General features: G+C 43.6%; 1 protein-coding gene across 24 annotated transcripts in view; it reads left to right on the top strand.

Annotated features, from left to right (window-relative positions):
- kif1aa (kinesin family member 1Aa) overlaps positions 1–16,544 on the top strand; it is a 64,927-nt gene that overhangs the window by 13,158 nt on the left and 35,225 nt on the right. For 13 of the 24 annotated variants that reach the window (XM_029121575.2, XM_029121576.2, XM_029121577.2 and 10 more), the window contains exons 3-12: positions 7,808–7,881; positions 8,350–8,532; positions 8,710–8,778; positions 9,511–9,689; positions 11,543–11,654; positions 12,105–12,182; positions 12,612–12,677; positions 12,770–12,866; positions 13,087–13,165; positions 13,946–14,088. In XM_029121575.2, the coding sequence (XP_028977408.2) occupies positions 7,808–7,881; positions 8,350–8,532; positions 8,710–8,778; positions 9,511–9,689; positions 11,543–11,654; positions 12,105–12,182; positions 12,612–12,677; positions 12,770–12,866; positions 13,087–13,165; positions 13,946–14,088 (1,080 nt within the window). Of the gene's footprint in view, positions 1–7,807; positions 7,882–8,349; positions 8,533–8,709; positions 8,779–9,510; positions 9,690–11,542; positions 11,655–12,104; positions 12,183–12,611; positions 12,678–12,769; positions 12,867–13,086; positions 13,166–13,945; positions 14,089–14,821; positions 14,867–16,544 lie in introns of all 24 variants that reach the window. The other 11 variants (XM_029121574.2, XM_029121579.2, XM_029121580.2 and 8 more) reach the window with 1 other exon arrangement.

Here is a 16,544-nt window from a genome sequence, read left to right as displayed (position 1 = left end):
TGGTCTGGCTAGCATGCCTTTGATGACTGGGAGCTTGGGCAGTGGTCGTTAAGAGACTGTACTTGCCTTAGTAGATGGGAACTTGCAGCTTTAGGACAGAGCCATATTAACAGAATTTCAGGACTGGAGTGCCCCATGGGTATGGGAGTCATGTTAGCACCAACAGCAAGATAGCATGGCTGTCTGTTGGAGCTAACCTATCTCCAACAGATAGACAAGTTAGCTCCAACAGACAGCTTTGCTAGCTCCAACAGCCATGCTAGCTCCAAAATACAGTGTTGCTAGCTCCAACAGCCATGCTAGCTCCAACAGACAGCTTTGCTAGCTCTAAAAGCCACGCTAGCTCCAGCAGTCACGCTAGCCCCAACAGCCATGCTAGCTTCAACAGACAGCTTTGCTTGCTCCAATAGCCATGCTAGCTCCAACAGACAGCTTTGCTAACTCTAACAGCCATGCTAGATCCAACAGTCACGCTAGCTCCAACAGCCATGCTAGCTCCAACAGACAGCTTTGCTAGCACCAACAGCCATGCTAGCTCCAACAGACAGCGATGTTAGCACCAACAGACAAGCATGTTAACTCAATCAGTCAGGCTAGCTCCAACAGACAGTCAGTTAGAAACAACAGGCAAACATGCTAGCTCCAGCAGACAAACATGCTAGGTCCAATAGACCGTAATGCAAGCTTAAATAGACAGCCTGTGAACTCCAACAGAGAGCCATGCCTGAGGTTCTAAAAAGGAAGTGCTCTGTCATCAAGTAAAACTAAAGAGAGATGCTCATAGGAAAGCATGGTGTTCAGTTCAGTATATATCTTGGAATGAGAAAATTAAGTTGCAGGTGCATGAGAGCTTAACAAACACTTTTTAACAACTGTCCAGTCCATTTATTTTTTAAACAAGCCCCTCTCACATTAAGTGGCCATTGCAAGGCAATGATTCAGAAGTACCAACGCATTGTGGAGTACATTCCTCATCGTGAAATGCTCACTCCAACAGACAGATACACTACGTTCAATGGCGTCCTTAGAAATCAAATCAAACTGAGTGGAAGAGCAGGGTTGCATTGGAGAACTAGGGAAATTGAACTCCAGATGGGCCACTCTATTCCGGATAAGTAGTAGGGTTTTTGTGGCACACGCCAGAAGCCCTACCAAGAGTGAATTCCATTAATGAAGACATGAAATGACAAGTGCCCGTTGAACCTGTGCCGATTCCTGTGTGGCAAGGTCATACTGCAGGAGCAAGTCACTCTGACATTTCTTGGAGCAGACAGGCCTTCCTTTCGAAAGAAGAGCAGCTCTCCCTTCTCAAGGTTCAGCTTAATGTGGTTTTCCGACATCCAAGCAGCCAGGCCTGCAGAAGAGTGTGTCGCCACTTTGGTGTCAGGAAAGGAGAAAAATAGCTAAGCATCATTTGCAAAGGATACATAGGAGAGACCATGTGGGGATCTGACAGAGCCAAGAGACTTGGTGGATAGAAAGAAGATGAGATGGCCTAGAACCTAGCCTTGGGAAACGCTGGATGACTGCCCTGTCGGGTAGGATGTAATCCAAGATTGTGCTGAGCCCAAGACACCGAGATCCGTCAGGGTGTAGAATATGATCAAACAGTTCACAGTCTCGAAGGCAGCAGATAAATTCAGGAGAGTAAGAACTGTGGGGAGAGATATTAGCTTGAGCATCATAGGGGGAGATCAGGTTCGGTCAAGTGACCAGTTGAAGCCTGACTGATTAGGGTTTAGGAGATCATTCAGAGAGATAAAAGAGTTGGTTGGAGACAGAACACCCAAGTGTCTCGAAAAGGAAAGACAGAAGGGACACCATTCTGTAGTTTTGTCAAAGGCATCCGTCAAGAGGGAAGAATAAATGTATTTATTAGTTGTTCGAAGTTGCAATGTGCCGACATGTATGTTATTATGATAATCCAGGAAATGGTTAAATTAATCATAAGAAGTGTGACTGTATTTATGTTTTTTGTTGGCTTTTGTGTGTGTGTGTGCATGTTTATTTCTTTGTTTGAGCTTGTTTTGTTGTGTTTGTTTTTTGTTTGTTCGGGTGTGTCCCCGATGACTAATGGATTACTGGCTGGTCGTATGTGTGTCTGAGGTCATTGGGGAGAGGAATTCTCCATGATGACATGATGATCTTGTGTTACATTACGCTGCAGTGTGTGTGTGTGTGTGCGTGTGTGTGTGTGTGTGTGCGTGTGTGCATGCGTGCGTGCATGTGTTTGTTCTGTCCTCTTACGTGTGAGTGTGGCTGGCTTCCTGTAAAGACCATCCCTGATCCAATAAATGAGCTCACTCATGTATTTAGCATGGCCTGGAATGGGCCTGAAACCCTAAACCCTAATGTCACACTGGCCTACTGTATATTCACCAGATCCATCCCAAATGGCACCCCATTCCCAAAATAGGATATTACTTTCTTCCAGGCAGTATGCAGGGTATAGGGTGCTGTTTAATTAGTAGACAGTGGGTGTGTCAGAAAGAGGAAAGTGTTTCTGCATTTCTCCACTAGATAGCCTGCTTAGTCCCCTGGCTGGTTAATCAGTTGAGTGCACCAGCAGACAAAATGGTGTCTGGTCTGGGGGTCCTGGAAGTAGGGAGGGGCTTTTGATAATGTGGTCAGGACAATAAACACCACATAAGAGCTGCTCGGTGCAGTAGTCAGTGGCTGCAGAAGAGGAGTTGTTTTGGGCTTGACTTACGGAGATCAGTACGCTTTATACAGTAACACGATTATGAGATAGGTACGTTGGAAATATGCTTGAAATGCATGTCTTGCTGCTGGATTCCGTTATGACTGGTACTACTGTCTGTTATGACTGGTACTACTGTCTGTTATGACTGTTGCTAGAGTCTGTTATAACTGTTGCTAGAGTTGGTAGAGTTGGTTATAATATACATTTCAGAAACAGGTAATATGGAGTCTATCACAAAATGCTTTTACAGATATCCAGCCCAAAGAGTTAAAAACAACACATCTACCCTGAATGTATTGCCAACATGCCAACAGACTACCAACCATTCTGACTGAGCTGGTGAAGAACTGGAGCCCGGCCGGCATAGGAAATGGTGTTCATTTATTAAGCGTCCTCAGGGAAACAAGAGCCACCGTCGTCTGAGGCTGCGTGTGATCTCCTTTTACTGGGACCGATCCATCTGAGCTTCCTCAGGAAATGCGTCCTGAATGACGCCCTATACCCGATACAGTGCACTACATTTGACATGTACCCGTGGGATGCTGGGTAGGAAACAGGATTCCATTTAGGACTTGACCGTGCTCTTGTTTTCAGTATACGTCAGGTTATGAAATCTACTAGGGAGACAAAATGACAAAAGGGAAGATGTCCTCTGTAAATCCTTTTGACGGTCGGTTGTTTGGTTCCTTCTGGTAGCGTCGGCTCACGTGCCTGTCGATCCGGGGCCATTGTGTCGTCTGGTGCTTGTTCAGGACGCCGTGCTGCTTGTCCTAGTCATCTGTGTTTCCGTGTTCTTGCAGATGTTGCTGTGCTAGTGAATTTTCCAGGAGGATGGCCTGTGCTTACAGAGCATCTGTGGCCCCCGCTGGTCTGTTTGGGAGCAGCGCGGGGAGGAACTCGGAGAGAATAAGAGCCCCCAGGACAACACATCAGATGAGATTGAATTGCAATGGAAGAGATGATGACTGTGAAACAAAGAGGGATAGGAGAGATGGAGGCAGGCAGAGGAGAAAGATGAAAGAAAGATTACGGAGGGAAAGAGAGATATAATGATGACAATGGACTTGACTCACTGGATGAATTAGACCTGAACAGATTGTTCCACCTTTACTGTGAGGACGTCAGAAATACTTTCTGATGTGGGGCATCGGTTCTCAAATCTCCCTTATGGGACCCCCAGAAGGTACACAGTTGAGTTGACATGAAATAGCTTTCCTGATTCACTTGTCGTGGGCTGGATGACTAGTTGAGTGTGAATCCGGTGGGCTAGCTATGGAACAGTTCAAAAACATGGAATGGCCGGGGCTCCCCGGGGGGAGAAAACCACTAATGTAGAGTGTCCATTCATCTCCAGCAGGAGTGATTAAACAGAACATTACCTCCATGTCGTATGATATTCAGGGAATTTCTAACTGATGTCATGTTCATCAACCACACAATTTGAGTTGATTTGTCCTCTGTTAACTTTGTGAAGAGAATATTCATTTCACCTTTTAGCTACGTGTATATGTGCCCTCCCTACTGTGAATTATAATTCATACGACCCAGTGTCTGGTAATCCGCTTGATATTTTCGTCCGAACTCTTTGATAAGGGGTGACTCATTGAAGTGATTCATCAAATTTGGTGGGTGTGTAAAAGAAAGCCCTTTTTTGTTGAATACAACCTTCTTGTGTTGAATACAACGTTGTTGTGTATAATACACAAAGGTTGTGTAGAATACAATCTTGTTGTGTAGAATACAATCGTGTGGTGTTAAAAATAACCTTGTTTAAGCTCTGGATGGTTTTATGGTGGAAGGACAGCTAACTAGCAACTAGTACGCTCTGTTGCTAGGTGGTAAAAGTATCCATAGCGATTAAAGGCTTTAAGACTCATATAACCTTGATGGAAGAGTAGGACTGCTATGCTGTGTTGTGAATGATATAGATGCTGATTGATGGAGTATTTCCTCTATGTTTACTGACATTGTAGGTTATATTTTTCTATATTTCTCGATGGAGACCCGTACAGGCCAGGAAGCAGACGTATTCACATTATAAAACACAAATTAGATTAGATTCAACTTTATTGCCATTGAACAAGTGCAAGTACTGAGCAACGAAATGCAGTTTGCCTCTAACCAGAAGGGCAAATAGAGAAAGGCAGAAAATGCACAAGTATTAAATATATGTATGTACAAGTGGAATGTATAGATGTCCAGTTATTGCAAATGCATTACATATGGCCATTCTAAATGTGCAATGGAAGCTGTTATGGACATTTTTAACTAATTTGAGAAATGTCTGTCTTTCCATTGGCTGGTATGTAGATCTTTACTTTGGTAGTGACACACATGTCTGTATAATATCAGAGGATTAACAGGTATTTGGGCCATGTCGTCCTGCCTAGAAGAAGGGAGTCAGTCTTTTGTTCCTCAGGAATGTGGTCCTTGGGGGGAGTAAGGTCAGTTGGCCCCTTTGGGTAAACACTACAGTAAACATTATGGCAGGAAGGATAAGGTGGGGGGACAGCCCACCCTTTGGGTAAAACCTATTTGACACAGGACAGATGGCAGCATCTTACCACACCCCTTTTTCTATGTAATAAATACTGATTGTGCATGTTTTGAGTCAGAGACTCCTCAGACGATTATGTGTGTGTAAGCGGTTGAAGCGTCTCTCATATTTGCATAATAGTTAATAAAACTGTTAGAATGTGCTGAGAGAACTTTGTCTCTGTGTTCCTTACTCTGAGTGTCGATACATGGAATTACCATCACAAAGCAAATAGAGGTGGGCAGAACATTTCCCAGTATTAATAATAATGTATGTACAAGTGGGATGAATAGTTGTGCGGGCACAAATGGCAATTCTCAATGGTATTCTGAATTTGCAATCGAGGCAAATTGAAGGAGTAGGGTAGCATGTGCAACTGAAATGCAAGGATAGCAGCAATGAGGATCCTGAGGTAGACATGTTTATGTAACAGTTGAAAATGCAAGTACAGTGGCAGTTCTAAATGTGCAATGAAGGACATTTTAATGTGCAAGTTGAGCATGTGCAAACGAAATACAGGAATGGTAGCAATGGTAGACACCTGCCTGTAGAAAACTGGAAACTTCCTTATCAGACTTTGTTAGGCAGTGACAGAGTCCAGTAGTACAAAAGGTGGGTATGGTTAGTGATGGGAAGTCACGGAGTTCGGCAGGGTTACAGCAGATGAAAAGAAACTATTCCTGAGCCTGCTGGTACAAGAACTGAGAGACCTGTACCACCTGCCTGATGGGAGGAGGGCAGATAGTTTTTGGCATGGATGTGAAGGGTCCATGCAAGGGACTAAAACAACAAATGATATCCCAGCAACCCCCACTCTTTGTATGGAGATAAATAACATATGGTATCATAAACATAAAGGTTGTCCTGTTACACTCTCTTAATCACATGATCAATTTTGACCAGCAAGAGCCACATTTGGATCTTAGAGCAAACTTTTAGTTATGCTCTGACTGAATGATATCAATGCACCATTCGAATAATAGTTACGTAGCTACTGAAGGCCGAGCCAATTAGCCTGGTTGATGCAATCCACACGTGGCTCAGAGTCCTGGCAGAGAGTTTATTGCAACCGCAGTGTGTGCTCAGTAAACGTGTGAGCGCTTTGACGGCTCTTACCCACTGGCTATTTGTATGCACAACGCCCCAAGCTTCCTCATCCAGTCGCCAGGCGGATGTAGAAAATATAGTTTTGTTTTTCGAGAGTTATGCTTTAGGTGAATGTAGATCATGACTTGTTCAATTCAAAAATGGGCGTTTCCAACTAGTGAAGAATGAGGGCACCTGCCCTTCATTATCAACACCTCTGACTGACAACCTTCAAGCAACCTTTCCAGGTCAGGAGGTGAAGAGTGAGGTGTCAGCCTGACCGTTAGATCTCACTAGGTAGAAGTGCCCATCCTGGATAGTTCTTTTCTCCTACACTAACCCTTGCTTTTAAAACAAACTGAAGCGATTGAATCACACTAGTACTGAAAATTACAATACAATAATAATAGTATGGTATTAATATTATCGATTAGATGTGATAGAAAGTTAAACAATATTTAATTCTAAAACCACAATTTATTATTTTACAACCGTTACAGGCCCTCTGTGTTCCTGTAGCAAGATGTTTTGAGAAGGTCTACTGAAACTACAGCAGGGACAGCCTAGTCTCACTAGGCCACACCTCCGATCTCATCTGGCTTCCTAGGCCTGGTTTAAGATGCTAGGGGAAGCTCTACACTTCATTTGTGCTGAATCTCGTTTGGAGAAACAGGCTCTGGTAATTTCAGCTTTGGAAGACTTGTCTTTCTGTATTTAAATACAGAATACGGTTTTAGTGGATGGTAGAACACATGGGCACATCCCAATTGCATGTACCCTGCATTCATTCAGTATTCTCATAGTCTGTGTGTATTAGAGCAGAAGGTTATTGAACCTAACAGTCTGGCTGTATTAGATCAGAGGGTTAATGAATATAACCATTTGTCAAATTGTCTGTTTAGCTAACTGTCTGTCTGTATTAGAACAGAAAGTAACCAAACAGTCTCCATCTAGCTATCTCTATCTCTAGATATCTGTATTAGAACAGAAGGTAATCAAACAGTCTCCATCTAGCTATCTCTATGTCTAGATATCTGTATTAGAACACAAGGTAATTTTACAGTGAGTCTGTTCTCTGTGGTTCTCCAAATGGGAACCATCTGTCTGTTTAGATGTAGGTTCTGATTAGCATCCCCATTAGCTGTTCCAGAAGCAGCAGCTACTTGTCATGTAGACTGATGTCCAGTCTAAATGTGCAGGGAATCACTGAGCTGGTGACTCAGCATTTCTCCTACTCACCTCCCTCTGGCTGTAGACACGGCGTGCTGTCTGAGTCCCAAATTCCACTGTATGCAGTGCCCTACATAGGGCACAGGGCGTGAACTGGCACACGGCCAACAATCAGATCTAGTTTCACACGGTACGACAGCCCTCTCACCCAGTTCACCCTCTCTCTGACCCCTGTCTCTCTTTCACCCTCTCTCTCGCTCTCTTTCTCTCTCTCCATCCCTCTCTTCCTGTCCTGTCTGTTTGTCTTTCAGCAATCCTCAACCCTAAGCAGCCCAAAGAGAACAAGAGCTTCAACTTTGATTACTCCTACTGGTCACATACCTCGGTAAGTACCTGTTTCTATGTCTGTCGTTCTGCCTGTATGTCTATGACTGCCTGTATGTCTATGCCTGCCTGTATGTCTATGCCTGCCTGTATGTTTACTAGACCAAAACACTACAACCGGTGTGTTAATACACAGCGAGTAGCCCGCCCTTTATTAAATGAGTTTTAATTAATTGGACCTGCACACTATTTGATGTGACAGAGTATTTTAAGTCAGATTGATAGGACAAGAATGTGGTAAGCCACCTTTAGCAGCACTGACTAACCAAAACACTTCCTGTAGTTATTGATCAGTCTCTCACGGCGCCATGAAGACATTTTTGTCCCACTTCCTCCATGGAAAACTGATTTAACTCAGTAACATTTGTATGTTTTCAAGCATGAACATTTACTGTATAGTGTAAATATGCAGTATATATATTTATTTATATGTATATTTACATGCGTCATGTTCATCAACTCCCCACAGCCCAAGGACCCCAACTTTGCCGGCCAGCAGCAGGTGTACAGGGACATTGGAGAGGAGATGCTCCTCCATGCTTTCGAGGGCTATAACGTCTGTATCTTTGCCTACGGCCAAACCGGATCTGGGAAGTCCTACACCATGATGGGCAAGCAGGATGTACCGGATCAGCAAGGAATCATCCCCCTGGTACCCAGAATATTCTTCAGCCAGTCTGAGGACGTGTTTGAAATTAATGCATTTAATTCTGCGGTTCAAAACCTTACATGGTTGTTTGGTCAGCGTGTCAACATGTTTATTTGTCCTTGTAAAAACCATCAGTAAATTCATTTTTTAATATTAAGTTTGCTAATTTTCTTCCCACAGATGTGTGAAGACCTCTTTACCAAGTTCAATGACAGCAACAATGACAACAGCAAGTCCTATTCTGTGGAGGTACGTACAGGAATCATGCAGCGCCACCCATTGGTCCTGGCTGATGCATGATGTCACATCCTTACTTCCTGTTAGGACCTCTTATTGGTCCTCACAATCGCATGGGATGGTTGTCTTCAAATATAGAACGCTGAGCTGTGAAACTTCACCAATTGCTCTTTTTGAAAGTACACGCGACTTACACATGACCTTCTTGAAAACTTTCTCTGAATATTTGTTGAGGATTTTATTATTCCATGAAGGGTGCTTCTACTTGATTAAATACGCATTGCAAAGCCTGTAACACCATCAATTTTATGTTGCCGTGGCCCATAGGGTGATCCAGCATTCTAAACTGCTGCTTAAGTGCATATGTACTGCAGCTATATGGGTTTGATCCAACCCACAGCTCTTTCACCAAAAACGTGGGTCCTCTATCGTTCCCTACAGTCTCACTTATTGCCTGAAAAATCTTATGTTGCCAAAATGTAACACTCTAAATTGACCTTCATACGGAAACTCCACTCTTGGTGGCTGAAGAAGAAGAACAACACCTGCTGGAGAAAACTGATTCTCTCGCTGTGCTTCTACATCTCTGCTTCAGTCTTTCCAAAATACTAAGCATGAATCTATGTACTTCCTTCTAATAACCCTTTGGATTAGTGGATCATTGTCTCTCCCTTAAAATCTGAGAATGGTTTGAGAAAGGAGGAGGCCTTTGAGGTGTTCTGACTCATTGTCCTCCCTCCCTAGGTCAGCTACATGGAGATCTACTGTGAGCGCGTGCGTGACCTTTTGAACCCGAAGAACAAGGGGAATCTGCGTGTGAGGGAGCACCCCCTGATGGGGCCCTATGTGGAAGACCTGTCCAAGCTGGCTGTCACCTCCTACAACGACATCCAGGACCTCATGGACTCTGGGAATAAGGCCAGGTGAGGGAGGGGTGCAGAGGTTTAAAAAGTAAAAAGTGCTCGGCTGGGTTCACCAGCTAAGAGACGTTCCTAGTTTTGGCCCAAATGGACAGGGAAAAGGGAGTTGAGAGCTAAGCGGTGGTCAATGAAATGATAAGGAAGTGAAAAATTATCAGTACATTGTAATTCTTACACCTCTGGAAGGGTCTAGAGCATCTGTGGGGGAGGGGTGAATAGGGCATCTTTAACTGAAAGTTTGCTATATAAAATTCTGAGCCAGCTAATTAACAATCAGAGAAGTTTTGTCCCTGAGCAATGCAGTTAAATTCAATTGCTCCCAGGTCAGTTCGGTAAATGAGAATGTGTTAGAAATTAAGGGTAAAAAATAATTAATACTGTAGTTGAGGTCTTTCCAATCCTGTTCCTCCAAGGGATCTGCTTTCAAGTAAAACTGGATAATTCTACAAATTCAGGTTTTTGACACTGTAATATTGTAACACCCTATTCCAGGTAGCTTATGAAAATTTAATTGCCTTTTTTAATTCAGAGTTTGTGCTTTTTAAACTCTGATGGGCTCTGGCAACAACCCCACATGATTGTGCTTGAAATAATTGAAATGTGGATAGTTCGGTTCACCTGGGTCATCTCAGTTCAGCTGGGGTTTAACCTATAAACTCTTTTTGGGTATACCTCGACCAGCTTTGCACTCCTGGATTTGGGCTGTTTCTCCCATTTATTCTTGTACTGTAGATCCTCTCAAGCTCTGCCAGGTTGGATGGAGAGCGTTGGCGAACTGTGGTCTTGAGGTCTACCCACAGATGTTCAATGGGGTTCAAGTCTGGGCTTTGGCTGGGAACCTCTATTCACAGACTTGTTTGAAGTGTGCTTTCAGTCGCTGTCAGGTGGAAAGATGAACATTTGGTCCCAGTCATCAAGTGTGCTCTGCATCAGGTTTTCTGCAAGGAGCTCTCTGTATAACACTCCATATTTCATTTTTCTCTCAATCCTCATCAATCTACCTGTCCTTGCCGCCAGAGAAGCATCCCCATAGCTTGATGCTGCTGCCACCATTCTTCACCGTAGGCACGGTGTTAGCCAGGTGATGAGCAGCACCTTGTTTTCGCCAGACGTAGCACTATGCGGCTATGAATTATAATGCGATTGTGGTCTCATCACACCAGAATCTTTCTCCTCATGCCGCCTGTGTTGATTGCATTTGGACATTGGAATGCAGAGGCGGACGTTTAAGACATGTTGGGTGGGTGAGTGGCTGTCCATGCTGCAGTGGGTTGACACCATTTTCTATAGTAGTGCAACTGACGTGTCCCCATGCCCCCTTCACACTGCGTCCCATGTCTCCCTCACTTTGCTGCTGACCGGCCAGCAATTTAGCATCCCCCACAAATTAGCACATTATCATGTGTCGTTAGCGTTAAACTAACCGTGGCCTTTAGACAGCAGCAGAACCCGCCAATGACAAACTGGCTTAAACTGCCTCATAATGAATGGAATGTGTCGTCAGGCAGCTGATAATTTATGTTTTGGTGCCCGTAGAGTGTCAGTGTAAATTCTTTCAAATGGAACCCTCCTTCTGCTTATCTCGTTGCAATTGTTTCTGCGCTCAGTGTGGGTAGATTTTCCCTTTTGTAACTGGTAAGCCATTTGTCAGGGATTCCTATGGTGTTTCATTATATAGTATGTTTTTTTACCTGACATGTTAAATTACATGTAAGGCTCATTCAGTGGGACATAAAGGGCAAATAAACATTTCATACTGGACAACATCAGGAAAAGTGAGGCTGTTCTTTGTTCGTTTTTCTTCTGTTTTCGGGTTGCCCAAAAAATGCAATGCAACATTGTCTTCCTCTCAACAGGACGGTGGCAGCAACCAACATGAACGAGACCAGCAGTCGTTCTCACGCCGTCTTCAACATCATCTTCACCCAGAAACGCCACGACAGTGAGACCGATAACACCTCCGAGAAGGTAGGGGGTGCCCTTTCGTATTCATTAAAATCGATTACATTTCAAGGAGAGCTCTATCCTCTTCCGTGTCCTCTCCTCAAATCCTCTCCCATGGAGGAAACGGAGGAAACACATTTGAAGCCCGGCCTCTTTGTTAGCTGCTGGGATGCTGTGATTTTAATAAGAACAGTGAAAACATTTCCCTGCTTTTATTGCTCCATTTGGAAATGTGAGAAAGTTTCAATTACTGTAGCCTTATCCTCTCCATGTAGCATTAGTAACAAACTAAGTATATAGGCGTTGGAGCTCATTGAGAAAAGGAATCCGTCCCCCTGTCTGTGAGTGTGAGTGCGCTTTGTAACGTGTCTGTGACATTGGGATGTTGCCGCAGACTAAGAGAATCATGACTTCAGCTGCGTTTTCTGTCAGCTCATGCATTTCCCTGCGTTCTCATTGATGTCTCTGTCACAGGTCAGCAAAATCAGTCTGGTGGACCTGGCTGGCAGTGAGAGAGCAGATTCTACTGGAGCCAAGGGGACCCGGCTCAAGGTGAAACATCTTCCTCCTCCTCATCTTCCTCACACAATCTTTTTTTTTCCTGTCACTTAGTTTTTTCAAGTTATTATAATTTTTTTTTTGGTGTCATGTGTAGGGTTAAACAATTCAGGGAGCTTTCATTAAATCCCTGGTTTTGCTGAAATCCTGGTTAAAGGATGTCCAGAATCGTGTGGGAAATTAGCAGGAATTGTGGAATGCTCCAATCTGGATTTCTGTCAAACCCTCAGAATTTATTGAAAAGTTCCTATAGTTTTAGAACCCTAGTTAATTGTAAGGAATATATTTGAAATCTTGCAGTCTTCTATAATGCTGGGGGGGGGGGGGGGGGTTTGGCTTATACCAAATGCATGTGTGTTTGTGGAGAGGTAATTAAGTTGCGCTTATTCTTCAACTTCCACTGACAACTCTCTTGTTCTACAGGAAGGAGCTAACATCAACAAATCTCTGACCACTCTTGGAAAAGTCATCTCTGCTCTGGCTGAAGTGGTATGAATGACATGAATTGACATACAGAATATTCCTTTCTTACAGACGCAAACACGTATATATGTATAGTCTTTTATCATTCACCCCTGTAGGATTCTTCACAAAATAAGAACAAGAAGAAGAAGAAGGTGGAGAGCCACATTCCTTACAGAGACTCTGTGTTGACCTGGCTTCTGAGAGAAAACCTAGGTAGGAACCTTTACCTTGCTCAGCTGAACTTTACCCTCTGAACTATAAAGAACTTCACTTAACAGAGCTTAACTAAACCGAACTTTAATCTCTGAACTTGCAGAAAATTGACTTTACTCACTGACATTAATTTTTCATACACGGTCAGACTTGTTTACTAACCCAGTAAAGACCGATCTATTCACGTCTGAGGCATGTATTGACTGGTCCTGTTGTTCAGGCGGAAACTCTCGCACTGCGATGGTGGCAGCCCTCAGTCCAGCTGACATCAACTACGATGAGACACTCAGCACTCTCAGGTGGGAACAGTAGGAGTCACAAGTCTCTCTTCTTCCTTTCCTTTTATTTTGCATCCTCTCTCGTGACCACCCCTCTTTCACTCTCATCCTCACTTGCTCTCCCTCCCTTTTTCTCTCCTTCTCTCCCCCCTACTCTCTCCCTTACCCCTTTAGTGTCTCACTCTCTGTCTCCATCCTTTCCTACGCTCTCTGTCTCTTCATGTCCCTCATTATTCGGCCCAGCAGCTGATCAATGCTGAACTGAAGGACAAGCCCACACAGTGACCAAGCTCAGTGCTGCATAATGACATTATGGTCCTTGGTTCCCACTTTAAACTCCCTTCAGCTACAATATTAAACTGCTGATCATCCTGCCCCTCATCCATCCCCTCATCCATCCCCTCATACTGCCCCTCATCCTGCCCCTCATCCATCCCCTCATCCATCCCCTCATCCTGTCCCTCATACTGCCCCTCATACTAAAGGTATATTGTAGTAATATGTACAGGTATATTGTAGTAATTTGTACATGTGTATGGAAGTAATATGTACAGGTATATTGTAGTAATTTGTACAGTTGCACGGATGTAATATGTACAGGTACTTTGTCATATAAATGTGGAAATTAAGACTTTTTGTCCAGTCCTCACTTCTAGAAAGCCTATTTTGTGTGTTTGTGTGTGTGTTTGGTTGCATGTGTGTGGTTGTGTGTGTGGTTATACCTGTGTGTGTGTGTGTGTGTATGTGTGTGTGTGTGTGTGACCTAGTCTCATCATGTCAGTTATTGTGTCCCTTTTGCAGGTATGCAGACCGAGCCAAACAGATCCGCTGTAACGCTGTGATCAACGAGGATCCTAACAACCGATTGGTCCGTGAGCTAAAGGAGGAGGTGGGACGTCTGAGGGACCTGCTCCTATCACAGGGCCTGGGAGACATCCTAGAGAGTAAGGACTCAACCAATCAGCTACCCCGGCCTAGCACTGCCATTTTGACTCGACTGTACTAAAATCAGGTGTAAAATGCCTGAAGTTGACCTGCTTAAGGAACATATTCACTTAGTCATGTGTTGATGTTAATGAGAGAAGGGACAATGTGCTTGAAGTGGAAGTTAGGATTTGTACATTTCAGTGTCAGAAGAACACATTCACCAAGTAAACCACCGTCACTCACCGTCCTTCCCACACCCTCTATTCTGCACACTTTCTTGGCACAGTTGCTCCCTCTTTCTCCCCTCTTTTGTTTTCACTCACTCACCCCACAATCTCTCACAAGCCTTCTTCTGTCTGTGTGTGTCAACAGTTAACAAAAGAGCGTGGATTAGTCTAATTTACTCTCCTGGCAGAACTCTTAAAACCTGTGACTTTCACTGGCAACTTAGCTTGCAAACAACACATTGTGTGAATTAGAAGGAAATGCGAATGATTGAACTAAGACCGAGCTCATTATGAACAAGTCTGATCGCTGCGGAGGTGATAACAACCTACGCGGCCACTGAAAGTGTGTTGTTCTGCAACTTTGGTCAGCATTACTAGGCTAAGGATGTTTTGTTCAGCTAACACCGAGAATGCCTGAATCTCTCACAGTGCTATTTTCCTGTCTCACGTCTTTCTCTCTCTCTCTCTCTTTCACTCTCTCTCTCTCTCTCTTTCACTCTCTGTCTTTCTCTTTCTCTCCCAGCGTACAAGGGGCCAGCGCTTGGCACTGGCGTTGTTGGTTTGAAATGTGTGTTAATTTTTTTTCCTTCTGTTTCTTAGTGTGGCTCTTTGCTTTTCCTTCGGCCCTGTCGCTGTGCGCTCTGCTTCCTGCAGCAATGCGGCTTGATATCACCAGGCAGCGTTGACATTGCTTCTCTCTCTCTGCAGCATTAGAGTGTTCGTACGAATGAATGCGATCGTGAAAGGTTACCAAACCGGAAGATGTAGAACTTCTCGATTGTTCACATGCACATGTAACTGACCTATAGGTTTGGTGAATTAGCCGTGTTTTTGGAACAGTGCCGGCGCTGTCGGCGTGTCTTCAAGAAGGCTCCAAATCACGTTTAATCTATTAGCTGCATGTAGCTGCTCTGTGGGGCCGATGAAGTAGAACGGATGGCGTGCTTTCTGGTGCTGTGGGGATGGGACTGGGTTTGTGTAGTTGTAGCGCTGGGGTTTTGTTTTCATAGACCCACTAAGCAGGCCATCGTACGATTAGCACCGTCTATAGCAGAGCTATGGATTATTAAGAGAGTTTGTCTAGCTTACAGAATGGTTTCCCTGGGGGCACTGAGTACTGAAATTAACACTTTTATTCACAGTTGAGATAACATCTGTCAACCTCTTTGCTAAGTTGTGGAGTCAACAAATTGTAACTCTCCTTTTCGAGGGACATCTTAATAGGCTTTGAAAACAAGCAAGCCTAGTTCATAGAAAGTATTGCCCTCCTGATATTTGAACCCAAGTTGCCCAGATGAAAGGCTGTGTCACTAACCACTAAACCACAGAGATCTACATTTGACAGGTGTCAGTATAGCCTCTTGTGTCAGTGAACAAATCCACTTTTGCCACTGGCCGTTTTAACAGCTAATTGGCCATTCGTGAATTACATTAATACAGTTAAACTGACTAACGTTTCTTACTAAGTTTATCTCCACCACAAATAGTAACTTTTGCCACTGGCCGTTTGAACAAATTATTAGCCAGTAATAGGATTTACCAGTATCTAGTAACTTACTGGAATATTCATAGGAATTGAGCAATTGCTAGCGAGTCTGCCAAAGCTATTTCATTTCATGGCATAAGAACATATTTTTTTCTTTCATGGCATAACAACATCAAGAAAGGTGACGATAACAAATTTTTTATCAAGTGAAACGACAAGAGAATCGTGGAAATAAAATAAATAAATGTCGTTGTTCACAATAGATTTGAACTTGAGCCTTCCACGTGAGAGGCACTGTCTTTAACCATAACGCCACAGCATTACGCATTTCACCCGTCGCTTAACAATATTGAGCATTGTGTTAAACTGACTAACGTTTCTCATTAAGTTTACCTCCACCACAAATAGCATCTATGAACTGTTAGCTTTTGCCACTGGCTGTTTGAACAGCTTATTAGCCAGGAATAGGCTAACTTGTATCTACTAACTTCTTAAGAATAATCATAAGAATTGAGCAATTTCTAGCGAGACTGAAGATGAACTTTTCCATGCCAGAAACAGTCGCAATATAACCGTATACAGTTTTAGTTAAGGCTTACTATAACATAACTACTGTAGCCTATGTTGTAGCCAGCAAATGTGTTTGTCTATCCTGACCCAAAACGCATGCACGGATGCGTACCAGAAACAGTCGCACTATAGCCGTAAACCGTACGTTTTATTTCAGGCTTACTATAATGTTGTCACTGGAGGTTTTAGC

Source organism: Esox lucius, chromosome 8 (genome assembly GCF_011004845.1).
Source record: "Esox lucius isolate fEsoLuc1 chromosome 8, fEsoLuc1.pri, whole genome shotgun sequence".
In the NCBI taxonomy this organism is placed as follows: domain Eukaryota; kingdom Metazoa; phylum Chordata; class Actinopteri; order Esociformes; family Esocidae; genus Esox; species Esox lucius.
Note: the sequence above shows the minus strand (reverse complement) of the source record. Positions and strands in the feature narration are given on the sequence as shown.